General features: G+C 36.3%; 7 protein-coding genes and 1 non-coding gene across 8 annotated transcripts; 6 read left to right on the top strand and 2 right to left on the bottom strand.

Annotated features, from left to right (window-relative positions):
* Positions 1 to 2,836: 2,836 nt before the first annotated feature.
* On the top strand, positions 2,837 to 7,137 carry LOC17880212 (probable aminotransferase TAT4). The gene is made up of 7 exons (XM_023778039.1): positions 2,837 to 3,081; positions 3,269 to 3,608; positions 3,698 to 3,916; positions 4,222 to 4,281; positions 4,384 to 4,539; positions 4,627 to 4,720; positions 7,007 to 7,137. Exons 1-7 carry the CDS (start codon positions 2,837 to 2,839, stop codon positions 7,135 to 7,137), a joined length of 1,245 nt encoding a protein of 414 aa, XP_023633807.1.
* On the top strand, positions 4,859 to 5,777 carry LOC17877967. Its single transcript, XM_006284629.2, has 2 exons — positions 4,859 to 4,968; positions 5,282 to 5,777. Exons 1-2 carry the CDS (start codon positions 4,859 to 4,861, stop codon positions 5,775 to 5,777), a joined length of 606 nt encoding a protein of 201 aa, XP_006284691.2.
* A 3,647-nt stretch (positions 7,138 to 10,784) lies between the features above and the next one.
* On the top strand, positions 10,785 to 13,226 carry LOC17877921 (cystine lyase CORI3). The gene is made up of 7 exons (XM_006283723.2): positions 10,785 to 11,072; positions 11,257 to 11,596; positions 11,689 to 11,907; positions 12,198 to 12,257; positions 12,339 to 12,494; positions 12,575 to 12,668; positions 12,772 to 13,226. Exons 1-7 carry the CDS (start codon positions 10,825 to 10,827, stop codon positions 12,930 to 12,932), a joined length of 1,278 nt encoding a protein of 425 aa, XP_006283785.1. The 5' UTR covers positions 10,785 to 10,824; the 3' UTR covers positions 12,933 to 13,226.
* Positions 13,227 to 14,122: 896 nt separating this feature from the next.
* LOC17879227 lies at positions 14,123 to 15,066 on the top strand (the record flags this gene model as incomplete). The annotated part of the gene is made up of 1 exon (XM_006284918.2): positions 14,123 to 15,066. A coding segment is annotated over one exon (747 nt), but the record flags the coding sequence as incomplete, so codon positions are not given.
* On the bottom strand, positions 14,936 to 16,776 carry LOC17880845 (50S ribosomal protein L25). The gene is made up of 3 exons (XM_006284311.2): positions 16,334 to 16,776; positions 16,042 to 16,171; positions 14,936 to 15,376 (listed from the first exon to the last, which is right to left on the bottom strand). Exons 1-3 carry the CDS (start codon positions 16,757 to 16,759, stop codon positions 15,159 to 15,161), a joined length of 774 nt encoding a protein of 257 aa, XP_006284373.1. The 5' UTR covers positions 16,760 to 16,776; the 3' UTR covers positions 14,936 to 15,158.
* Positions 16,777 to 18,183: 1,407 nt separating this feature from the next.
* On the top strand, positions 18,184 to 20,165 carry LOC17879801 (reticulon-like protein B1). The gene is made up of 5 exons (XM_023778819.1): positions 18,184 to 18,548; positions 19,049 to 19,229; positions 19,339 to 19,480; positions 19,573 to 19,642; positions 19,731 to 20,165. The coding sequence occupies exons 1-5, from the start codon at positions 18,287 to 18,289 to the stop codon at positions 19,898 to 19,900; spliced, it is 825 nt and encodes a 274-aa protein (XP_023634587.1). The 5' UTR covers positions 18,184 to 18,286; the 3' UTR covers positions 19,901 to 20,165.
* Positions 20,166 to 20,471: 306 nt separating this feature from the next.
* TRNAL-CAA lies at positions 20,472 to 20,555 on the top strand. Its single transcript has one exon. It is a non-coding gene; the product is annotated as a tRNA-Leu (tRNA).
* Positions 20,556 to 20,678: 123 nt separating this feature from the next.
* On the bottom strand, positions 20,679 to 24,774 carry LOC17879699 (potassium transporter 3). Its single transcript, XM_006282852.2, has 9 exons — positions 24,538 to 24,774; positions 23,929 to 24,172; positions 23,593 to 23,841; positions 23,446 to 23,493; positions 23,075 to 23,335; positions 22,935 to 22,987; positions 22,532 to 22,646; positions 21,985 to 22,239; positions 20,679 to 21,913 (listed from the first exon to the last, which is right to left on the bottom strand). The coding sequence occupies exons 1-9, from the start codon at positions 24,538 to 24,540 to the stop codon at positions 20,814 to 20,816; spliced, it is 2,328 nt and encodes a 775-aa protein (XP_006282914.1). The 5' UTR covers positions 24,541 to 24,774; the 3' UTR covers positions 20,679 to 20,813.
* Between the last annotated feature and the right edge of the window lie 68 nt (positions 24,775 to 24,842).

Raw genomic sequence — 24,842 nt, 5'->3', positions numbered from 1 at the left:
TAGCAACAAAAATTTACTCGATTAGCGTTTGATTTTGCTGGCATTTACATAAATAGTTCAAGAACCAAGTACATGTAGCTAGGTTCTACTCAGTCTTATCCATACTCGCTCGTTTAATTATTTTAAGACAAACACACACTATTTTGGGTTGACAAAAAAAAAGTATTTTTTCCAAACTTTTAATCACCTTATAAATCAGAGGAAAACTCATGTTCTAACATGCATGTAGAAGCACGAGATGCATTATTTCCTTTATGTCCTCTCAGATCATTTTATATTTTATCATCCCACGTGAAACATATATCTTGTTCAAGAAAAGTGGTTGGCAATTTACTATGTACTAGGAGACTAATATTGATGGTTTAAGTATGTATGTTGTTTGGATTCGGAATTCTATCTGTGGGATGTAACGTTTCCGACACATCTCAGGTTCTCCTTTTTTTCACATCTCAGATTCATACCTACCTCGTCCGAGAGAGTTATTATTATTTTTATATACATCGGAGAGATTTTAACTACCCGGATTTTTTATTTGGATCGTCGAATGACCATCACAATAATCGGCATAGGCATATATTTATCTACGTGTATTGAGATTTTGAGATACTTTACATCGTCGAATGATTTTAACCAGAATGATATTACAGCCAAAGTGAATTATGATTTTAGTTTGTTTCAGCTAAAAATTAACCTGATGAATCCATATATACACGCTTAAGTTACACTGATTCGATCCATTAGAAAAAGTAAGGAAATAATGTTTTTTTTAGGGATCAAAAAGAAGTAATGATTAAAAATCGTATTTTACACGACTCATGTGAACAGAGAGGTTGGTGGAGATGTGGGGTTTTTTTTTTAGTTAGATACTACAAACGAAAAAGTCAAAAACATACGAAATCTAACGTACGAACCTTCTGCATCTTCTTGGATTTTCATGAGCTATCGACCAAAGAGATAAGAAAGGAGCATCTGACTATACCAAACAGCTCATTAGGTCATGTATTTTTAATGTTTATTTACGAGGACGAAGATGATACAAAGTTGTTATATATGAGTTTCAAAATATCTATTTCTCCTTATCTATTCATTCTCCATTTTTTTATTACCAACAAGAGTTTACTCGATTTATTAATTATAATAACCAACTACACGTACTTAAACCATTATTATTGATGAGCTCTTAAGATAATCTCAAGTTAAAAAATGTCTTCTTATATGATGGTTTTAGGTTCTTCTGAGTCTTATTCTTATTCGCTCATATAGTTAGAAATTTAAGACAAACAAATTATTTTGGATTGACAAAATATTATTTTAATGAATGTACATGGTCTTAGAATAATATGTGAAGGGTGCACCAAAAAAAAAGAAAGAATAATATGTGGATATTCGTTGGCAACCCAGATAATTAGTTGGTAGTTGTCTCTTTAACAAAACAAAAAAAAAAATCTACTAGGAGATTAGGTACATAGAAAATGTAACAAGTTGAATGTGATGAATATTATTGATAGTAGAGAGCTGAAGATATGTACGTATAAAATTTATAGGATATTCTAATTACATTAACTCACTTTATATAAACAGATATAGGATGGACTAAATCATGTATGCGCGCGATATTGTCATATTGATCCTTGATCATATCCTTTTAACAATTTATTTTATTTGGTATGTATTTTGTTTGGGACCTTTGGGTGCAGCATACAGTCGGGGGAGAGGCATGTCGCATTTACAAGGGAGGGAGGCCAGCTGACTAACTAAATTTTGCAGAAACATGTATTTTTAATTAGAAATAACAAAATGATTCTTCTAAATTTTGTATTTTGACCTTCTTAAATTTTAAATTTTCATTTTGAGCCTATTAAAATATAAATTCTTAAGCCTCCTAAATTTTGTATTTTTACCTCATAAAAAAAACAAATTTCGTTTTAAACTGTCACTAAATTTTGTATTTTTACTACATTAAAACAAAAATTGTTTTAATCCTCTATCTTTTAGTTCTGGTTCCGCCACTGGATACGGTACTTTGGATATCCAAAGTCTTCTTAATTACATAGAGGCATAAAGATACTTGGTTATTAATATGAGAATATTTGGACTACCTTTTGTCTATTTTTCGGCAAGACTATAAAACTCACACAATTATTTCACTTTCTTATTAGCTCTCTTGTTTTATCCAAATATCCGATATAATCTTGGAACACTCATAATATTTTTCATCAACTTAGTTAGAGCAATATCCATCTTAATATCGTTGATGCGCCCAATATATCACTTAGAGCAAGAGTCAAGAGATCTCTCAGACTCTCACTAGTATATACGAAGTCTCATATGATACTATGCTAAACTTGGTGAAACATGCATGAAAACCGCTAAGAATTATACTCTACTTTACAAATTCATGTTCATCACTCTTTATTATAGGAGCAGGAAGGACTTGAAACCCGAGTAAATTTATTCTACATACTAATCACCTTGATCGAAAGAAACCGCCGTTCCAACGCACATAGACTCAAGATACAGGTTTGAACAAAATAAAAAAAAAAGACTCAAGCTAAGTCAATTACTATTCTATGAGACTCAAGATTATAAGGATTTGACCCCAAAAAAAAAAGACTCAAGCTAAGTCAATTACTATTATATGGTACCAATTGAATCCTAAGTCTTAGAAAAAGAATATTTGTAATCACCTTGATCGGAGTTGCTCGCACGTAGGAGACTCAAGATAGATTGATTATTTACAATTTTGTACTATATAAACCCACTCGTAGCGATGAGAAATAATCACCAAACCAAAAACCTAAACAAGAAGAAAATTCAAACGCTAGACAAGAGAAATATGGCGAGCATCAACTGGCAGTTTAGTGGTAGCGAAGATGCCAAAGATGCTTCAGCTGCCACGCTAGGCTCTTACACCTCTAGGATCATGGCTAAGTGCAACCCAACTCCTGAAAAACCCATTTTGCCGCCTCTAGGTGAAGCCCCCGAGACTAGCCATACCGCTGAGAAGGCCGTCGTGAAAGCTGTCCTTATGGGTACTGGAAACGCCTATGCTCCAAGTATTGGCCTTCCCGCGGCTAAAAGGTAATATACACATCGAATTATGGGTTGATCATTTTAGACATTTTTTGTTCAAAAAGTCCTAAGAGAAACTGTCCCACAGAAAATATGTTTTACAATATGATCACTTCTAGTTTCACCTTAACTCTATTATATATCTTGGTATACTTTCTCTGACGAATTATATATATTTTGCTTCCGTTATTTTCAGTGCCGTGGCAGAGTATCTAAGTCGAGATCTTCCGACCAAACTGACAGCAGATGACGTGTTTATGACCGTTGGATGCAAACAAGCCATCGCGCTTTCAGTCTTTATCACGGCTACACCAAACTCCAACATCTTGCTTCCGAAGCCAGGCTTTCCATGGGACATGGTCCAAGCAATCTACAAGAATGTTGAGGTTCGTCAATATGAATTCCTCCGGGACAATGACTATGAGATCGACTTTGACAGCGTCCGTGACCTTGTGGACGAGAACACGAGTGCGATACTCATTATCAACCCACACAATCCTAATGGAAACACGTACTCTGAAGCTCATCTTATGGAGGTACTTTTATTAGCTATACAACATGCATATGCATGCACCTTATATGGCCTAATCTTTTGACAGTGTGTAACTATTGAATCTTTCTTTAGCTGGCTGTGCTGGCTCGGGAGCTACAGATAATGGTTATTTCTGACGAAGTTTTCAGATGGACTGTGTTTGGGGATAATCCCCATGTTCCCATGGGAAAATTCTCGTCGATCGTACCTGTGATTAGTCTCGGTTCTTTATCTAAGGGATGGAGTGTACCCGGATGGCGAACCGGCTGGATCGCCCTGCACGATCTTGATGGTGTCTTGAAATCTACCAAGGTAAAAATTCCGATCGCTCTTTAAACATCATTTCCATTAATTTCTATCCTCGGTATATTAATCGACATTTATAAGGTAAAAACAACTTTTTACGTGCAAACTAGAAATGAGACTACATGCCGTTGACATACTAAATCTCTATGAATATATGTATTAGTTCTATATAAATATTGACCAATGTAAATAAGTTTGCATGGTGTACTTGAAATTCAAAATTTCTTCTCGTCCACATCGTGAATCATATTCATCTAGTATAAAATGTCCTTGTTTTGTACTGTCCTAATTATCTTGCTATATATGGACAGATCACAACTGCTCTTAAGCAATTTCTGGCGATAGATTCTAAACCACCAACTGTTATCCAGGTAAGGGTTACCCTAGTCTGGAAGTTATATTGTAACCAGGCTTTTTTTTTTTTTTTTTTTTTGCATATTAAGGTGCATGAATTCGTGAGTGTCATCATGTAGGCAGCTGTTCCCACCATCTTGAAAGACACTCCTAAGGAATTCTTCGAAAGGAGGAAGACTTTTCTGAGAGAGAAATCGGACATTGCATTTAATAAGCTCAAACGCATACCAGCCCTAACCTGCTACAAAAAAACTGAAGCTTGCACCTTCTTATGGGTACGTATTCTATTTATATATTACTACTACGTCTTTTTTTACCATTCTTTAAACATTCTTATATACATGTTTCTTTTCTTCTCGCAGACGGAGCTGAACTTGTCAATGTTTTCGGACATCGACGATGATGAAGAATTCTGTGAAAGGCTTGCGAGTGAAGAAAACCTCGTCCTTTTACCAGGTTTTAATCCAATAACTCATTACCTATGATCAAGGTTTAACCGTTAGCATTTGAGACAATTCTGACAGATATGTTGTGTGTTGGATTGGTTTAGGGATTGCTTTTGGTCTGCAGAACTGGGCGAGGCATTCTATAGACATGGAGACTTCGGAATTGAAGGATGCATTTAAAAGATTGAAGCGCTTCTGTCATCGCAACTCCAAGGCTCCGGAATTGGAGGATCCACTCGAATCTGATGATGATGTCGAGTAAAGGGTCGTCGACAATAATAAAAAAAGGGTGTGTTTTATAGATCTGAGATAGATAATGAACACACTCTCGTATACTTGTCTCTATTTGCTGCTTAAGTCTTTTTAAGTTATGCTATAATAATATTTGAACGGGGTGTTTTTATTGATCTGATGAGATAGATCATGAACACACTCTCGTACTTGTATCAAATAAAATTGGTGCACTTATCACCAACCATGCGTGTAATGTTTTCTTTTCAATATTTCCGATGTATTTCTATTTTGGTTTGACAAAAAAAAAAGTATTATTTCCAAACTTGTAATCACCTAAACAACTCATCTTATGTTGTGGTTTCATCGCATCTCTAACTATGCTCATAGCAGTTACTTTCATCGTCCTCTCCCTCACGGTTTTTCATCTCCACAACCCAAAACTCACGGTTGATTCCATATCTTTCATCCAAGGGTTGGAATTCGTCCGCGGTAAAGTCAACACGAACCGGAACGTTACAGTCTCAGTCCAAATCTCATTACATAACCCAAATCCAGCATCGTTTAAAGTGAGATATGTTAGGCTTTTTTTTAGACACGGTGAATCCGTGGTAACTGGGGAAAGTATTCAAAGAAGTGAAACTATTCCAGCGAAACAGACGGTTAAGATGAGTCTGACGGCTGAGATTGTTACAACAAAGCTATTAGCATCTGTTCCAGGTTTCATGGATGATTTAAATGGAAGAGGAGTGGAATTGAAAAGTAGTGTTGAAATTAGAGGTATAGTGAAGATAATGAAGATTTCTAAGAAATCTGCTCATCTTATGATAGATTGATCCATGATGATGAACAATTCCTCAATGCTTACATTACAATATGTGTCAAAAGAACATATGATATGACTAAAAACATGTCTATATCTTAAAAAGATTAATTTTTGTTTCCCTTTCTACGCTTATTTGTAGATGTCTGTAAATAAAATAGTCCAAATGTGTAACTAGAGCTCTCCGGCTACAAAATCCATTCTTTAAGATCCATTCAAGATCCTCCTAAGGAGATCGATCACGATTTGTATAGGAATCTTGCTAAGGAAGAAAACATCATTGTTTTACTAGTTAATAATTCAATTCACTTTACCTATCATCACTGTTTCTGATCACTTGTCAAATAATATATATATAGGCTAAAACATGCATGCTAGGTGTTGGAACGATCGATCCGATACCTTCTGGAATTTTTTGTCTCGTCCGTAGGAAGGTAGACCAATCGGTTTCCAAGTGGACTAGTGGACTGGTTGGTCTGACCCTCTCTGTTTCCAATTTCTGCAACTGTTTCTTCAAATTCCCCCCTGTTTTAATTGTTTACCAAAATATATTTTTCACGAAATCAGGTATAAATCTTAAATGCATCGTTAGATTTCTTTGAATTATCTTTCAAATGAAAGCTAACATTTGTATCCATTTTTTAAAAAAAAATATGAGAAAAATCAAAGGAAGCCCTTCAATTTGAGCACAAACATCTGACACTCCTATAAATATGTATTTCTAAATGTGTATTTCTATCCTAAAACGTCTGTTTTATTCCGAAGCAAGATAAAACTTTTAAAAATTTAATATTAGATTAAAAACTTTTAAAACACATTTTGAATAAAAATTATAAACTAAGAAAGAGAATGAAAATTTTAAAATTTAAAACCGATAAAATACAATATATAATTAATCCTTGTAACACGCTTAAGTGACATAGTGACATTGATTCAATAAATAATGACCAAGTTATAATTTTTTTTTTATATAAGACTCATCGTCAACATCGGCTAGCTGGTGGGGTAATTATTTTCATAGTTAGAAAATACGAATAATTAAAAAAAAAACCCCAATAAAAGCATGGGGGTTTCAATAAACAATAGTACGTAAAATTTAAACATGGGCAATTATTACCAATAAATAGTTCAAGAACCAAGTACACGTAGGGTTCCTTACTCGCTCATTTAATTACTATAAGACAAAAGTTGTATTGTTTTCCAAATGTGTAATCACCTGATCATTGTGTTGGATAGGTTTAGGGATTGCATTTGGTCAAATGAACTGGTTTGAGCCTTTGAGGTACTCCATCGACATGGAGACTCCGAGACTGGAGGATGCATTTGAAAGATTGAAGAGCTTCTGTAAACGTCATTCCATTATATATAGTTGATGATGAATTCATGATTCACTCAAAGACGTCAATGGCGTCAACTAATTAAAGACTTCTGATTTCCCGAATATATCTAACTAGCGCTAAGGCTAAGATGTAAATTATGGGATGGTTTAATTTGATCTGATATGAAGAGTATGTGATAAATAAAATGGTGTTATTAATAACTGATCCGTATCAATCATGTATTTTTGAGAGATTCTTTGGATGTATTTTCTAATTATTCTACTCATCTATTAAACAAATATAATTCTATTTATTCTCATTTCATTATGTATTGGTCTGAATGTTTGATTTAAGTTTAGAATTTGGTATTTGGAACCTTATTCGGAGCCAATGAAACAAATTTGAACCAGAATTAATGAAATTACAGCCAAAGTGAATAATGATTTTAATTAGTTTGGTTCAGCTAAATACTAACCTGATGAATCCATATATACGCGTTTAGTTTCTCAACTTAATCCATCATACACGCTTAATTTACACTGATTCGATCCATTAGAAAAGTAAAGAAATAATGAATCTCTTTTTTTTTTAGGGTTCAAAAAGAAGGAATGATTAAAGTTTATATTTTACACGTACGACTCATGTGAACGAACAGAGAGGTTGGTGGAGTTGTGGGGGTATTTTTTTAGTTAGAAACTAGAAACCAAAAAAATACGAATCTAACGTACGAACTTCTGCATCTTCTTGGATTCTCATGAGCTATCGACCAAAGAGATAAGAAAGGAGAATCCGACTATACAAACCGCTCATTAGGTCATGTGTTTTCAATGTTTTATTTTACGAGGACGAAGATGATAAAAACTTGTCATATATGAGTTTCGAAATATCTATTTCTCCTTATCTGTAAAATGCTAGCTGTACATACAACGTATATGTATTGTAGCTACACATGGTTAAATCAAACGACAAAAACAAAACCAACTAAACCGGGACGTATAATCTCTGATATTGTTAATATGTACATATAGAGCATTCCTTAGTTTTATTTTTGATTACCAATAAGAGCTTTACTCGTATGTACATTCCTTAGTTTTATTTTTGATTACCAATAAGAGCTTTACTCGATTTATTAATTAAGGGCACCTGCATTAGCGTCATTAAAGGGATTCTCTCATTAATTTTTGCCCAAAAAAAAATCAAAAAAAAAAATTGAAAGACGTCAGTTAAAACGGGACGGTCCTGCGTCTTCTTCCTTCACAATTCGCGGGCCGTGATTTCTTTTTTTTTTGTTAATCTAAAAAAGAAAAAAAAAAAGCCTTTTGCTGGGACGTCCAACCGCTGCACTTGCTCTAAATGGTTGATAACTGGAATTCAATTAGTAAATTATAAGAACCAAGTTTTATCCTTTTTTTTTTGCTAAGCTTGTCAATATTATATAAAATGAAAAGAGTTTGGATTAACATAGTAATTACCAAACCAGTTGGTAATTTCTTGGGAAAAACAAGGAAGCAAACAAAGCTTTAACAGAAGAAGAATTCTTACACTGATCCAGAGACGCATTAAGTTTCTGAATTTTCAACCACTTTTAGGCACTCATGAGTATTAGAGATATCATTATGATATTCACTAAAGACACAATATTTGATTATTCTCTTTAAGGAACATTATGTTATTAGCTTAACTTAGGAGTCTCCTCTCTTTGTATAAATATGAGTTGTACAATACATTGAAATACATCTCAATAATATTCTTTTTTTTTTTTTTTTGCTAACTAATAATATTCTTTACATGGTATCAGAGCAATAATGGATACCCTAATTTTTTTTCTTCCTTTGGCTGCCTCCTTTCTCTTCTCAAATTTGTTAGAGTGTTGATGATCTCCTATCAATGGTTCTTCTTATCCTTAATCGCTCGTTTAGTTAGTTTAAGACAACCAAACTATTTTAGATTGACAAAAGATTACTTTGATATTTGTAATCACCTTTAATCAGGGCAAACTCACGAGAATACGTACGTAGATGCATGCACGAGATTCGAGATGCACTATTCCATTTGGTCCTCCCAACTCATTTTCAGTATCCCACGTGAAATATCATATTCTTAGAATAATATGTGGAGTTTTACAGAAAAAAAAAAAAAAGAATAATATGTGGATATTCGTTGGCAACGAAGATAAGTGGTTGGTAGGAGCCTCTTTAACAAAACAAAAAAAAAATGTACTAGGAGGAGACTAGGTGACATAGAAAATATAATAAGTTCAATATGATGCTTATTATAGTAGAGAGCTGAAAATATAAACATATAAACTTTATAGGATGTATTCTAATTAAATTATCAAACTTTAAATAAACAGAATATAGGATTGACTACATCATGTATGAGATATTGTTATATTGATCCTTGATCATATCCTTAATTCTTTTTTTTTTAATACAATATATTTTGTTTGGAACCTTTGGGTGCAGCATACAGTGAGGGGCGGAGGCATGTATAAGGAGGTGTGTATAAGGGAGGGAGGTCAGCTTTGCAAGCTGTGAAATCAAAGCTAATGGTTCTAGAGACCTGTTTTCATTATTATTCTTAGGTTCTGACCTCACTAATTTTTGCAAAAGTAGTATTCTTAATTAGAAATAACAAATGATTTCCCTAAATTTTGTATCTTGACTTTCTTAAATCTTAAATTTTCATTTTGACCTTATTAAATTTTGTATCTAAACCCTATTAAAATTAAATTGTTAAACCTCCTAAATTTTGCATTTTTAGCCCTTAAAAAATATAAATTTCCTTAATTTTAAACACTCACTAAATTTTGCATTTTTACTCTATAAAAAAAATGTTTAACTCCTTCACTTTTGGTTATGCCTCTCTACTGTATACGGTATTTTGGATATCCAAAGTCTTCTTAATTACGTAGAGGCTTAATTAGACATTTGGTTATCAATATGAGAATATTTGGACTACCTTTTGTCTATTTTTCGGCAAGACTATAAAACTCACACTATTTATTTCACTTTCTTAGCTCTTTCGTTGTATCCAAATATCCGATATAATCTTGGAACCCTCCTAATATTTTTTCATCAACTTTAGTCAAGAGATCTCTCGTTAGTACATACGAAGTCTCATATGATACTATGCTAAACTTGGTGAAACATGCATGAAAACCGCTAAGAATTATACTCTACTTTACAAATTCATGTTCATCACTCTTTATTATCTTAGGACTTTAGGAGCGGGAACGACTTGAAACCCGAGTAAATTTATTCTACATATACTAATCACCTTGGTCGAAAGAAACCGACGTTCCAACGCATAGAAAGGTAAGGGTTTGAGCAAATAAATAAAAAGAGTCAAAATAAGTCAATTACTATTCTATGAGACTAAAGATTATTAAGGATTTGACCCAAAAAATAAAGAGACTCGAGATAAGTCAATTACTATTCTATGATACCGGCCAATTTAATTAATCTCAATTCCCAAGTTTAGAGAAAAAGAATATTTGTAATCACCTTGATCGGAGTTTCCCACGCGTGGGAGACTCTCGAGTCTCGAGATATAGATTAATTATTTACAATTTGTCTCTCTAGATTTTTTGGATACCCAGCACGTGAAAATCAAGTTTATAGGAGTTTTGTCTGAAAGTGTCGAAACTTGCACTATATAAACCCACTCGTAGCGATGAGAAATAATCACCAAAGCAAAAATCTAAAAAAGAAGTAAATTCAAACGCTAGACAAGAGAAATATGGGGAGCATCATCAACTGGCAGTTTCACGGTAGCGAAGGAGCCAAAGAGGCTTCAGCTGCCACGCTAGGCTCTTACACCTCTAGGATCATGGCTATGTGCCACCCAACTCCTGAAAAACCCATTTTGCCGCCTCTAAGTGAAGCCCCCGAGACTAGCCATACCGCTGAGAAGGCCGTTGTGAAAGCTGTCCTTATGGGTAGTGGAAACGCCTATGCTCCAAGTATTGGCCTTTCCGAGGCTAAAAGGTTATATATACACACCGAAATATCCGTTGATCATTTTAGACATTTTTTGTTCAAAAAGTCCTAAGAGAAACTGTCCGACAAAAACATGTTTTACGATATGATCTCTTTTAGTCTCACCTTAACTCTATTATATATCTTGGTATAATTCCTATGACTAATAATGTTTTGCTTTTGTTATTCTCAGTGCCGTGGCAGAGTGTCTAAGTCGAGATCTTCCGAACAAATTGACAGGAGAGGACGTGTTTATGACCGTTGGATGCAAACAAGCCATCGCGCTTGCAGTCTACATCACGGCTTCACCAAACTCCAACATCTTGCTCCCGAAGCCAGGCTTTCCATGGGACATGGTTCACGCAATCTACAGGAATGTTGAGGTTCGTGAATATGAATTTCTCCGCGAAAAGGACTATGAGATCGACTTTGACAGCGTCCGTGCAGCTGCGGACAAGAACACGTCTGCGATACTCATTATTAACCCGCACAATCCTAATGGGAACACGTACTCTGAAGCTCATCTTAAGAAGGTACTTTTATTAGCTATACAACATGCATATGCATGCACCTTATATATGACCTAATCTTTTGACAGTGTTCTAACTATTGAATCTTTCTTTAGCTGGCTGAGCTGGCTCGGGAGCTCAAGATACTGGTGATTGCTGACGAAGTTTTCAGATGGACTGTGTTTGGGAATAATCCTCATGTTCCCATGGCGAAATTCTCGTCGACCGTACCTGTGATTAGTCTCGGTTCTTTATCTAAGGGATGGAGTGTACCCGGATGGCGAACCGGCTGGATCGCCCTGCACGATCTTGATGGTGTCTTGAAATCCCACAAGGTCCAAATCCACTCTTTAATTCCCATCGCTCTTTAAACATCAGTACCATTATTTTCTATCCTCGGTATATTAACTGACATATCTATAAGTTTAAAACAACTTTTTTACGTGCAAACTAGGAATGAGATTACATGCCGTTGACATACTAAATCTCTATGAATATATGTATTAGTTCCATAAAAACATTGACCGTATGGTATTAGCATGGTGTAAACTGAAAATCAAATTATTTTCTCCACACGTGTCGTTGTTTTGTCCTGTGTCTTAATTATCTTGCTATATATGGACAGATCACAACTGCTCTTAAGCAATTTCTGGCGATAGACTCTAAACCAGCAACTGTTATCCAGGTATGGGTTACCCTAGTCTGGAAGTTATATATATATATTTTCCATATTAAGGTGCATGAATTCGTGAGTTTCATCATGTAGGCAGCTGTTCCCACCATCTTGAAAGACACTCCTAAGGCTTTCTTCGAAAGGAGGCAGAGTTTTCTGAGAGAGAAATCGGACGTTGCATTTGCTAAGCTCAAAGGCATACCAGCCCTAACCTGCTACCATAAAACTGAAGCTTGCACCTTCCTATGGGTACGTATTCTATTATATATTACTACTACGTTTTTTTTACCATTTTTGAAACAATCTTATGCTTCTATTTCTTCTCGCAGACGGAGCTGAACTTGTCAATGTTTGCGAACATCAAAAGTGATGAAGAGTTCTGTGAAAAGCTTGCGAGTGAAGAAAACCTCGTCCTTTTACCAGGTTTTAATCCAATGTCTCATTACCTATCTATGATCAAGGTTTAACCGTTTAGCTAGCATTTAAGACAACTCTGACATATACGTTGTGTGTTGGATTGGTTTAGGGATTGCTTTTGGTCTGCAGAACTGGGCGAGGCATTCTATAGACATGTCCGTTCCGGAATTGGAGGTTGCATTTGACAGATTGAAGAGCTTCTGTGATCGCCACTCCAAAGCTCCACTCAAAGGCAAAGCTGCCAATGGTCTCAAGCAAGCAAAGCCTTAAAGGGTCGTCAACAATAATAAATAAAACGGGGTGTTTTATTGATCTTGAGATAGATCATGAACACACTCTCGTACTTGTCTCAAGTTATGCTATTTGCTGCCTAAGTATTTCTAGTTATGCTTTAATAATACATAAAACGGGTGTTTTTATTGATCTGAGATAGATCATGAACACTATCGTACTTGTATCAAATTGAATTGGTGTACTTGTCGTCACCAACCATGCATGTAATGTTTTCTTTTCAATATTTCCATGTATTTCTACTTTCCGAAAATTCAAATAATAAAGTTCTAGTTTGTGTTCTAGACTTCTAGTACATCTCTATTGATTTTGTCGTATCTTACAAACTGAAAATTAAAGACAAAAAAAAATTCCAGTTTTCCAGAGATGAAAATTAAGTTTAATCCAGAGATGAAAATTCAGTTTAACATATGTCCAAAAGGAAAAAAAAAAAAAACTAGTGCAATTATTAAATCAAATATTCTAGACTTTAAAATTTTCAAAAACATTATTAATCATTTGAATTTTGAATTTATTTTTGTCCTCTTGTTTTTTTTTTTTGGAATTTTGAAACTTAAGAAACGTTTCACCTTTTTATATTTCCTTTCCCCCTTGCATCGTAGACAAATTACTAGCCTACAAAACTATTTTTTACATATTTTTTTAATGTTTTTTTTTTCTTTTTTCATTCTGCTAAATAAATTAATCCACAAATCAGAATCATTAAACCGAAGAAGAAGCTTCACGAGTTATAATCAACTCAAAATAGTATATGATCATTGGAGTCTAGAGATATTAATTTTTGTCTACGTTAACCTCCAAGCACCGGATTTGTTACATGACCTTCGGGTTTTAAACAAGCTTGTGTCGTGCCAAAAATTAAAATACATATGGTTCTTTGCTAAATAAACACCAATCACATCAAAGATTAGAACTTCTTATTTAAGAGATTCACAATTTTAAAATGTTTACTTTTCAACCCCAAAAAAAGAAGAAGATTAGAAGATTCACGACACTAATGAAATATCAGCTTATCCCACTTTACATTTCCTTTTTCCAAAGTCAATAGTCAACCGTATTTATTTTCCAGGAAAACGCGTTACAGAAAATTATACTACTAATATATACACACACATCTAGCTCACTATATTGTAACTTTTAAACCTCCAAAGTTAGTTTTATAACACACATACAAGAAATTTGAGTTGGCCATGGCTGAGTCTAAAGAAGATCAAGGTAAGCCTTCAGCCCCACTTTTTCTCACTACCCGGAGTGACCAACCAAACGAAGATGATCAGTACCACCGCGACCGAACCAAATATGTCCACTCGCATACAAAGCTCATCTTATGCTGTGGTTTCATCGCATCTATAACTATGCTCATAGCAGTCACCTTCATCGTCCTCTCCCTCACGGTTTTTCATCTCCACAACCCAAAACTCACGGTTGATTCCATATCTTTCATCCAAGGGTTGGAATTCGTCAACGGTAAAGTCAACACGAACCGGAACGTTACAGTGTCAGTCCAAATCTCATTACATAACCCCAATCCAGCATCGTTTAAAGTGAGAGATGTTATGCTTTCGTTTAAACATGGTGAGTCAGCGATAACTGGGGAAAATATTCGAAGAAGTGGAACTATTCCAGCAAACATTCCAGCGAAACAGACGGTTAAGATGAGCCTGACGGCTGAGATTGTTACAACAAAGCTACTAGCATCTGTTCCAGGTTTCATGGAGGATTTAAAAGGAAGAGGAGTGGAATTGAAAAGCAGTGTTGAAATTAGAGGTATAGTGAAGATAATGAAGATTTTCAAGAAATCTGCTCATCTTATAATGGATTGTTCCATGATGATGATGATGAACAGTTCCTCAATGCTTACACTACAGTGTGTCAAAAGAACACATGAAATGACTAAAAACATGTCTATATCTTAAAAAAGATTACTTTTTGTTTTGCTTTCTACGTTTATTTATAGATGTCTGTAAATAAAGTAGTCCAAATGTCAAAAGAAAGAAATGCATTGTAGAATCAAAAGATAAGAACATTCTGCCGTAAACTATAGCTCTCCGGCTACACTAATAACACCAAAAATAAACTTCATTTGATAGGAACTTGAGTCCTAAAATGATCGTTCCATTCATTTTTTCATCAACGTTTGAGAGAAACAAGTATGAATACCATTTGGGTTGCACCGGATAATCGCAGTTAATATGTCTCACTGGTTTATTTCTTTTGCTGGTCAGAAACACGTCCTCCAGCAATCTTAACAATGGGTTCGTCTTTGGGCTTTATAAGCTTTAACGCCGGATGAACCTTGAGGTCTCCCATTACTAGCTTTTGCCCGATATCCAATTGACTAAGATCTACTTCTATGTATGGAGGGATAATCTCTGCTGGGCATAGGAACTTTACCGTTCTTTTTATCGTATTCAGAGATGCTCCTGCAAAATGTTTAAGAAATAGTGATCACTACTAAAATCTAACGAGAAACTAGATGCTGCGATTTACAAAAACTTAGGTTAGCCAGACTGACATACAAACCACTACCAAAAGCTGGGGTCATTTTATACCAAGATATAGTATGCAAACCAGAAACGGATCCCTAAAACCAGCACATAGATTTCTTTATGCTCGAGTTAAAGCTTAATAAAACATCTAAAGTATTGTCCTTTGAAGTAATGATTACTTTCCATCGCCAAAGCTTAGCTCAGACTATCCAAGAAAAGGTAACTGAAACCAGGGCACTATCACTTCTCTTCAGATTAGAAGCTCAATGGACTCCAATCAAGACGTATTGACATACTTTAATGTGTGGCCTAACTACTTCAGAACTCAAGAAATGAGTGTCTAGCAAATCTCTCATTCACATCTTTCATCGTATCTCTCATTTGTTTCATGATTGGCCTCCAAGTCCTATATTTCGAGAAAGGAAATGCTATCGAGAAACTCTTAGTAAGAACAGTGATTCCTACGTAAGCACCTCAACTAACTCACCAGTCAGTCCAAGGAGCTCAAATGCTTATAAGGATCCAAGATTAGGAATCCATCTCTCTAGGAAAATCAAAACATATAAGTAGATTTTGAAATTCAGTAAAGGGTTGATTACCTTTTTTTAATCCAGGGGAAACATCATCACCTATGAACACAAGAGGGATATCAACCTTCAGTAAAGCACCTGGAGGCGCTCTAATGAATGTCACATTCAGTGGAGCATCAGTTCCAGAATGCAAATGAATCTGAAACATTTCAAAGCACAGACTTTCTAAGAACTCGATGCATAAACCAATAAAACAAACACACATTTTTAAAAATCAACAAGTGAAGATTCAGAAACTAATGATAAAATGCGATGTGTAATACCAAAAATTTCAAGAGTGCAAAAAAAGAAGAAACTTTACCGCTCTGGGCAAAGCTCGGACTTTCTCAATGACCTCATCGGAACCAATCTCAGCTCGAACCTCAACATCAAAGAGCCTAGAGAGGAAAAAAGAGTAACCCAAATGAGTCACAAGCTTCCTGATCTGATTCGTCTGAACTGATACAAGCCTCTTGTTTCCTCCGTGTTGTCCATCCTCTTGTTCGAATATGATCGAAGGAACTCTACCGGCTTTACGCTCTTTCGCCGATATGCTCTTGCCCGAGACAGACCTTGGAACGGCGAGGATCGTCTCAGCGTACTTCGGATCGGGTCGAGGGAATCCAGGGAGGTATGTTAATTGGGTATCTAGGGAATGATCGAGAGCTAAAGCAGCTGTCGCCGCCGGAGAGAATAACCGGAGGTTTTGTAGGGTTTTGGGTAGTGTTGTTACACGACGGAGCAACATTTTGTTTACTTTACTAGTGAGAGAGCAACAATGGGTTTAGGAGCTGTGTGTTACAGAAATGTGAGATTTCTCCACTGTAAACGGCGTCGTGTCAAAATCTTAAATGGGCTTAGTTGTAATGGGCTTCAACTTAACTCAACTCAATTATAACTGGAACTTGATACTATGATCCACCGGGATATTCCATCACCTATTATTTGTAAATAACCAATTCACCCTCAATGTGTAGCATGTATATGTATTACAGTAAAGGGTAAAGTGGTCTAGACAAAACATATGGTCTCCACCAATTTAAATAAGCTTCATCTTTGCTTCTCTCGACCAAAGAAACAAGAAACAGAAAAAAAAATACATTTCTCTCACGTCGCAGTACCTAAATCTTTGTTTCTCAAGGTATTATTTTGATCATGCTTATAATCCTATCACTCGCTTTATCATCTACTCAGGTTTAGCATTTATATTGTGTTTTGTTTTTCGTTTACAAAAGAGAAACAGAAGATGTGTTTGATGACACAGCTTATAAAGACAATGGAGCTTCTACTTCTCCACTTTTGTCTTCCATGTGCAAGGTAAATAAATTTTCTGGTTTCTGGAGGAAAAAAAAAAAAGAAGTAAATCGATTTGAGCATATTTTTGTTTGTGTATGCAAGCAATTATGGAATGGAACATGACTTATTGTGATCGATCATCTTTTTGTAATGGGCCCATGAAAGAACTGGTATTGGGCTTGAGTAGATCAAAGTCCATCATTTATGCTTTATTGGGCTCCACTCTTGGTCACTTCACATTTTATACAACTTTTTCACATTTTTTTTTTTACAAGTGATAATATCATAATACTGTTATTATCAACTCTCTTGTCCTATTATCACTATTTTTATTTTGCCGACTATCATTTTAATTCTTGGCGTTAAATACTGTTGTTAATATTGCTGACCAAAAAATATACTGTTTTTTAATAATATGTAAGTATAATTTAAAAAAATTTGTTTGATTGTGCCCTTTTTTGACGCAGACCGAAAGAACGTGACGTCTGTACGAATGGCTGAATGTTACACCACGTGTCCTGTAATAAAAATATGTTCGATCGTACAGCATCTCGCTTCAGCCGCGTGACACCTGATCATACCTCAATTAACTTAGCTCTAAACGACGCCACGTAACGTCCCCTCATGACGGGAGACGTTAACTCTGACGGCGTCACATGTCGACCACTCCTTTTTGGCTAAATGTATTTTTGTGTTTCTTATTTGGCTTTTTTCCTTTTCCCCTAAGGCTTGGGCTCTAATTAAGTAACGAACGTATAGCTTCGGATCCGAACCAACTAGCGGTTCAGATTAGTTTTAAGTGTTTCGACGGATGAGATTTGCGTTTCGAATTCTTTCTTCTATTTTAGGCTTCGAGATCTTTTTCTTTTCTTCTCTCAAAAGGTGAAAACTTTGGGAAGCAGCTCAAATACTGTGTTCTTTGTTTTGTTCAAATCGAAAACTCGAAAAAAAAAAAAAAAAAAGAGCTTAAGATCTTGCGATGGCGGAAGAACACAAGCACGATGAATCTGTGATCGCTCCTGAGCCAGCTGTTGAGGTTGTGGAGAGGGAATCGTTGATGGACAAGATATCTGAGAAGATCCACGGCGGTGATTCTTCTTCTTCATCTTCATCGTCTGATGATGACGACGATAAGAAGAAGAAGAAGAAGAAGCCGTCTTCTCCTTCGTCTATGCAATCGAAAGTTTACCGCTTGTTCGGTAGGGAGAAGCCTGTGCATAAGGTTCTCGGTGGTGGGAAGCGTAAGTTTTTTTCCGATCTGTTTTTTTTTTTCTCATCGAGTTTTTTTTTTTAATATGGTTTTGTTGATTTGGTTTGATCTGTTTCTGATGTGTGTTGTTTGGTTGATTCTTTTGTTTTGATGTCTCATTTTGGGATTAGGTTTCCTTGAGATGGTGCGATTCGTGTTTTTGAATCTGCATAGCTTGTTTGCAGCGAGCATCGTGTTAGCTTAGGGTTTTTATTATACTCGTTGATCTGTATTGACCATTGTGTTCATTTGGTTTTGTGGTTCTTTTATTTTGGCATTTGTTTTGAGGGTTTAGTGTCACAAAATGAATGCTTTTGATCATAGAAATGGGGGGTTGTATTGCTTTTGATGCTATGGCTTTTATCTTGATTTAGAAACTTTAACTTGATAGTAGTGTTTTAGTGTATCAAGTTCAATGTTTTTCTAATTTGCTTGATTCAATGAACGATATATGTAATGTTTGCACAAATTGATTTGTCTTCATATTTGCAGCGGCTGATATATTCATGTGGAAGAACAAGAAGATGTCTGGTGGTGTACTTGGTGCTGCTACAGCCGCATGGGTTTTGTTTGAATTGATGGAGTACCATCTTCTCACTCTACTCTGCCACGTGATGATTGTTGTTCTTGCTGTACTGTTTCTGTGGTCTAATGCCACCATGTTCATTAACAAGTAAGTTAGTGATCAATCTAATGAATTGTTAATATTTCGGAGATGCGTTTTATGCGAATTAGTTTAAGATCTTTCACTTGTGCATTGCTAACAATTGATTTTCTCTCAGGTCCCCACCAAAGATTCCTGAAGTTCATATCCCTGAAGAGCCTATTCTTCAACTTGCATCTGGGCTCAGAATTGAGATCAACCGTGGATTCTCTTCTCTCCGTGAAATTGCATCTGGAAGGGATCTCAAGAAGTTCCTCATTGTAAGTTCAAGTGTGCTTATTAAAAACTATTTGGGACTTGGTACTTTCTCTGTTTACCCTGATCTTTGACAATGCACCATTGGATTGGATAGGCTATTGCTGGGTTATGGGTTCTCTCAATCTTGGGTGGCTGCTTTAACTTCTTGACATTGGCATACATAGGTAATGCTTAATCTTCCATCCACTTATTGCTTTCCTTTCTATTATCTCACTGCAAGCTGAATGACTAAATCTTATTTTGCTGCAACAGCTCTTGTACTGCTCTTCACGGTTCCTCTTGCCTATGACAAGTATGAAGACAAAGTTGACCCATTAGGTGAGAAAGCGGTGATTGAACTCAAGAAGCAGTATGCAGTGTTGGATGAGAAGGTGTTGAGCAAGATCCCTCTCGGCCCCTTGAAGAACAAGAAGAAAGATTAGGTTTACACAAAGGTTGCCCGTGGCTAGCAAAGGGGTGTTGTGAAATGATATCGAAGTTTTATGTGTTTTGGTCGGTTTTTTAGGCGACTCTTTTATGTGAATGAACATGGGATTTCCTTGACTGCTTTGTTTTTGTTGTTTATGTCATTGTTGATCAGCGTCGAGGGATATAAGTAGTGATGTTTCTCTCTTTAAGCCTCTATATAACTAAGAATTTCACGATATTTGAATTTTGCAATCTTGTGTTGTTTACTGTTTTTGTTTATTCATATTCTCTTCTTTTGTTATATCCATAAGTAGAACCATTGTATCGGAAGTAATAAACTGATAGCTTCGAAGAAGCTTATACAGTTATACGTTCACACTTTACAGTATCTTACTACCTCTTCATCCATTGGCGAGGAATATAGAACGGTCCAGATCTTTCTAAACAGTATTCGGTGGTTATAGCATGGCTCTTCCCGGGTGTTTGGTGAACTTTGTTGCAAGAAAGTAACGCGGGTAGGGAAACAAAATCATCTAGCTTGTTTACTCTAGCTATATATCTACTTAGTGAAAGAATATGCAATAAGTCAGGGTGGCCGAGTGGTCTAAGGCGCCAGACTCAAGTTCTGGTCCTCGTGAGAGGGCGTGGGTTCAAATCCCACTTCTGACAATATTGTTTATTTTTTATTTTGAAATTCTGCTCAAAAAGATATCACCTGTAGTAGGTCCTGTACAGAGTTATGTTTAACCTTTATTTACATTTTGACTTTTCTACATTAGACTGAGTCATGAGTTATCAGCAACACAAAAGTAACCAGATATATAAGAATATCAGTAAACTATAAATATTACAAAAATGAAAACATCATATCCAAATTTAGAATACTCTGAACCACAAAACTCTCACAGAAATATCAGTAACAAAGACTCACAAGTAATAGTTCATGCCCACTTTGATCAAACAAATGTGAGGAATATTCAACATCACGCCTGGGCTCCGACAATTCTTCCTCAAGAACGAGTAAGCAACGTTTATCACTAGCCGTTTCACAAAAACCGAGTTCCGCTTCGCCTTCACATGACCATGCCCAACAATGTAAGCCACTTCCGCGTCCTTGGCGTTCACCAAATCAAACAGCTCCTCTTTCACCTGAGGTTGCCTGAACTTAGTGTCCATTGGTCTGAACTGAAACATCCTTCTCATGCTCAGCCTCGGAAGCTCTTGCTCATACTCTGCTCTCAGTCTAAGCAGAGCTGGAGATTTGCTGTTTGTTACAGTTGTCTGTGATCTCGAGCTACCTGCGATGTTGGCCTCGGATATAGACCGAGACAGCCTTGTCCCAAACTTGTTTGAGGCTTTCACAACAGCGAGCCGGCCATCGATGGATCGGTCAGTGTTTGAGCCGCCGTAGCCTTCAGATTCTAGCTGAATAAACTCAGCAATGCTCATCACCAGCTCGTCTTCAAAGTCGTCTCCATCTTTGTTCACGTCTTTATAGCCAGCTCGGATAATGCAACGGTACATCCTGTACGTTTTTGGTCCAATCCGGCCAATAAGGTATCGCTCTTTCTGTGGTACATACGGGATAGGGACAGTTTTGCAGCAGACAAAGACAACAACTTGATAGAATGCCGGTAAGTTTGTTAGAAAGTGAGTAAATGTGGCAGGGACACCACTGGCGAGCTCGGTGTAGATAAGACCCATCCCTGGGACTTTGATGATCCCGAGGCTCGGGCCGAGACTTAGGATTGATTTCATAGGGACCTTGTTGTGCTGGTCACATAGGTACTTCTTTCTGCTGCCATAATGCCATACATATGTGATGAAAGTGAAGAAGAGGGAAAGAAGGAGAGTGATCCAGCCTCCTTTAGGGATTTTGACTAAGGCTGACGCGACGAAGACAAGTTCTATGGTCCCAAAAAAGAGGATAAAGAGGACAGAGAAGACAATATTACGGTTCCAGACAAAGTTGATGATGAGAGGCATCAACCAAGTTGTCACAAAGGCTAGAGTCATGCAGGCAAGCCCTGGAGAACAAAGGATTAGGTTTGATGATAAAGATAGAAATTATGAGTCTGATGAAAGGTTAAGCCCTTACCAAAAGCAAAAGCTAAGTGTCGAGTGTCTTGGAAACAAATGGTGACAGCGAGGGTGAGGATCATGACAACCCAATTGATCTCAGGAATGTAAATTTGGCCAAGGACCCATCTTGGTTTGTGAACAATCTTCACTCGTGGGAAGCATCCTAATGCATAACATTGTTTGACAATCGAGAACGTGGCAAATATGACTGCTTGGCTTGCGACCATTGCAGCCAGCATAGCCATCATGAGAACCGGCCAGAAAAATGGATCTGAAGAACAAGAACAAAACACATGAACATATGGCAAACTACACAAGTAAAGAGGAGCGCATGAATGAATTGTCATAATATGTACTTGCAGAATTTAATAATAAACTCGAAACTTTGGATCTAGACATGCATCATGGACATAATCCACCACTAAAACATCCCAAACACTGAAAGGTCAGGTACATACATTTGAGAAATTGTAGTACTTTGGAACTTGCAGTGGAATTCTCAAAAATTGGAGGACTTAGGGTAAAGGAAAGAGACGTGACAAGGAAATTGACCAATTTATTACCTGGAATGGAAGAATAAAAGCTTGAAGGTAGAGCAGAAAAATTCTTTGACAGAAACGCAGCTTGGCCCATGTATTGAAGCACCAGACATGGGTAAACAACACAACAAAACGCAAACTGCAAAGAATCATAAGATTGCAAAATGTTATTGTTTCTTCATCTTCAGTAGCCAACAAAAGAGGCCATCAAATAACAATAACTATAACCAGATTCTAATTGTGTTTCATATTTTTTCTAATTCCTTGAGTCAAGAACATCCCTAATATGACCAATTGCTTATGGATTGTTCTAGCAACAAAAATCCTTATAGTATTTGTACAACAATTCCTTAAGAGCTGCTATAAATATTCTCTCTACTGGTTACTGCAGCATGATTGAAAGAACCAAATAAGCTTCTTCACATACCCTTATAGATGTAGCTGTAAATTGGCCAAGTTCAGCAAAGATAGCCTCCGTTCCTGAAAGTAGACAAATTGCCAAGATGAGACATAATATATAATTAACACTTATTGAGTCGATTTTCGGAACATAAATGACCATATTACCTGTGATACATAAAAGAATGCCTCCAAGGGACAGCCATCCATCTATTCCCGTGTCTCTAAAGAATACATAGATATAGTAGGGAGATAAGGCTTTGTATACACTGGGGTTCCAAGTCACAATATTGTACACACCAACAGTTGCGATTATCAACAACCACAAAATCATAATAGGTGCAAATAGAAAGGCAACTTTATTTGTGCCACGGTGCTGCAGAACGAAAAGCCCAACCAGCAAAGCACATGCTATCATAACCACAGTACCTAGGAAAGCAACACATTGGTAAAAAGATATATAAATAACAATGAGGGAATGTTGTAAACATATATAATCAAGATACGCAAGTATAAAGATAATAGCAAACATTACTTACTATGCTTCAAACTTGTCTTGGCCACAAGGCCATCAATAGATGAAGAGACTACAAGAAGATAATGTTAGATGCTAAACCCTGGAAAAAATAAAAATGGTAACGTACTATACGACCAGACAGAAGCTAAACAAAGGTTCGACTAATTACCTGAAATTGCTGGTGTAAGGACACCGATGGTTATTACCATGGAAGTTCCTACCAAGACTAAAACAAGCAAAGCTGTTTTTGATCTCTTATTTCGTTCTATAAGGCTTTTGAAAGCAGAACTAGGCAAATTTCTACTTGCATCACCAGGGCCATAGTATGTGGAGATTTCCTCATCAGCAGCTTGCTGATTAGGAAGCAAAGAAAACCTTGCGTGTCTACAGAGCAAAGCATACAAAGCAAATATCCCTCCTGCAACAGAAACCCAAATTTTACATCCTAACCCAAGTATCCGAAGAAAGAAAAAAAAGGGATTCACTTAGAAACCACTGCACATACCTTCACCATTGTCATCTGCACTTAATACAAAAACCATGTACTTGATGAGTGAAAGGAGAGTTATGGTCCAAAATATCAAAGAAAACGCGCCAAATATGGTATCTTCTGTTTGATGGTGTCTCAATCCTCCGTAGAATGTACATTTATACACATAGAGAGGAGAAATACTCAAATCTCCAAACACTAAGCCAAAACTCTGATATGCTAGAAGGAGGACCTGGTTACACCTGTTTCTCCTATCAGCCTGATTCAAGAGGAAGACAACATCACACTTCTAGCAAAACTCTTAACACATACACATACACGCAGATGCTGGCTAATATTTACATGAGGATAATCCATGAAGAAGCCTAAAATTCCAGATTGAAACTACTACATCGTGAAAATCAGATCAAAAACTCAGAGATGCACTGAAAATAATCATTTACAGTAATTTACTTTCAGCAGTGACATTGACTCAGATTTCAATACTCTCACAAATTTCAATGAATATGGTTGCATCATTCATTTCAGATTTTCTATCGAGATCACAATAAGGAAGGTAGGGGTTTAAGATTGCAGACGTATCGGTCGAGCTAAAGGAAGAAAAAAAAGCTGGAGTTAACATACCATGATTCAAGCCGCCGGCGAGTAAGATGCGGCTGTCGCTTGGAAGAGGATCGTTAACGATCAGAGAAGACACACGCCGGAGACTAATTCCTTGGAAGATGAATCGGAATCGAATCTAGAGGAAAGCTGTCGATGATGATCATTTGTTTGTTGTTTTTATTATCGAGTCGAGAAATTTTTAACGGATTCGATCCAAAGCTCGCGGTCCTTCTCCTTCTTCCTCTTTTTTTTTTTTTTTTTCTTCACAGTTGGTTTTATTCGTTTATTTTATTTATTTCTATTCACTTTTATCATAATGCCTCTAG

The sequence above is a fragment of the Capsella rubella genome, unplaced genomic scaffold, assembly GCF_000375325.1.
Source record: "Capsella rubella cultivar Monte Gargano unplaced genomic scaffold, Caprub1_0 scaffold_7, whole genome shotgun sequence".
Lineage (NCBI taxonomy): Eukaryota > Viridiplantae > Streptophyta > Magnoliopsida > Brassicales > Brassicaceae > Capsella > Capsella rubella.
The sequence above is the reverse complement of the archived record's forward strand: the minus strand, read 5'-3'. Positions and strand labels throughout refer to the sequence as shown.

Bases quoted from the DNA above. Each gene is read 5' to 3' on its own strand.
- LOC17880212 (XM_023778039.1), top strand. From the start codon at position 2,837: ATGGCGAGCATCAACTGGCAGTTTAGTGGTAGCGAAGATGCCAAAGAT. The intron at 3,917-4,221 runs GTAAAAATTCCG...ATATATGGACAG, and splicing joins GTGTCTTGAAATCTACCAAG to ATCACAACTGCTCTTAAGCA. The intron at 4,721-7,006 runs GTTTTAATCCAA...GGATAGGTTTAG, and splicing joins AAACCTCGTCCTTTTACCAG to GGATTGCATTTGGTCAAATG.
- LOC17877967 (XM_006284629.2), top strand. From the start codon at position 4,859: ATGGAGACTTCGGAATTGAAGGATGCATTTAAAAGATTGAAGCGCTTC. The intron at 4,969-5,281 runs GTAAAGGGTCGT...GTAATCACCTAA, and splicing joins GAATCTGATGATGATGTCGA to ACAACTCATCTTATGTTGTG.
- LOC17877921 (XM_006283723.2), top strand. From the start codon at position 10,825: ATGGGGAGCATCATCAACTGGCAGTTTCACGGTAGCGAAGGAGCCAAA. The intron at 11,073-11,256 runs GTTATATATACA...TGTTATTCTCAG, and splicing joins GGCCTTTCCGAGGCTAAAAG to TGCCGTGGCAGAGTGTCTAA. The intron at 12,495-12,574 runs GTACGTATTCTA...TTCTTCTCGCAG, and splicing joins AAGCTTGCACCTTCCTATGG to ACGGAGCTGAACTTGTCAAT.
- LOC17880845 (XM_006284311.2), bottom strand. From the start codon at position 16,759: ATGTTGCTCCGTCGTGTAACAACACTACCCAAAACCCTACAAAACCTC. The intron at 16,172-16,333 runs GTAAAGTTTCTT...GAAATGTTTCAG, and splicing joins TCCGAGCTTTGCCCAGAGCG to ATTCATTTGCATTCTGGAAC. The intron at 15,377-16,041 runs GTAATCAACCCT...AACATTTTGCAG, and splicing joins TTCCCCTGGATTAAAAAAAG to GAGCATCTCTGAATACGATA.
- LOC17879801 (XM_023778819.1), top strand. From the start codon at position 18,287: ATGGCGGAAGAACACAAGCACGATGAATCTGTGATCGCTCCTGAGCCA. The intron at 18,549-19,048 runs GTAAGTTTTTTT...TCATATTTGCAG, and splicing joins GGTTCTCGGTGGTGGGAAGC to CGGCTGATATATTCATGTGG. The intron at 19,230-19,338 runs GTAAGTTAGTGA...ATTTTCTCTCAG, and splicing joins GCCACCATGTTCATTAACAA to GTCCCCACCAAAGATTCCTG.
- LOC17879699 (XM_006282852.2), bottom strand. The intron at 23,842-23,928 runs GTATGTGCAGTG...TTTCTGTTGCAG, and splicing joins TGCAGATGACAATGGTGAAG to GAGGGATATTTGCTTTGTAT. The intron at 22,647-22,934 runs GTATGTGAAGAA...GATTCTTTGCAG, and splicing joins TTACAGCTACATCTATAAGG to TTTGCGTTTTGTTGTGTTGT.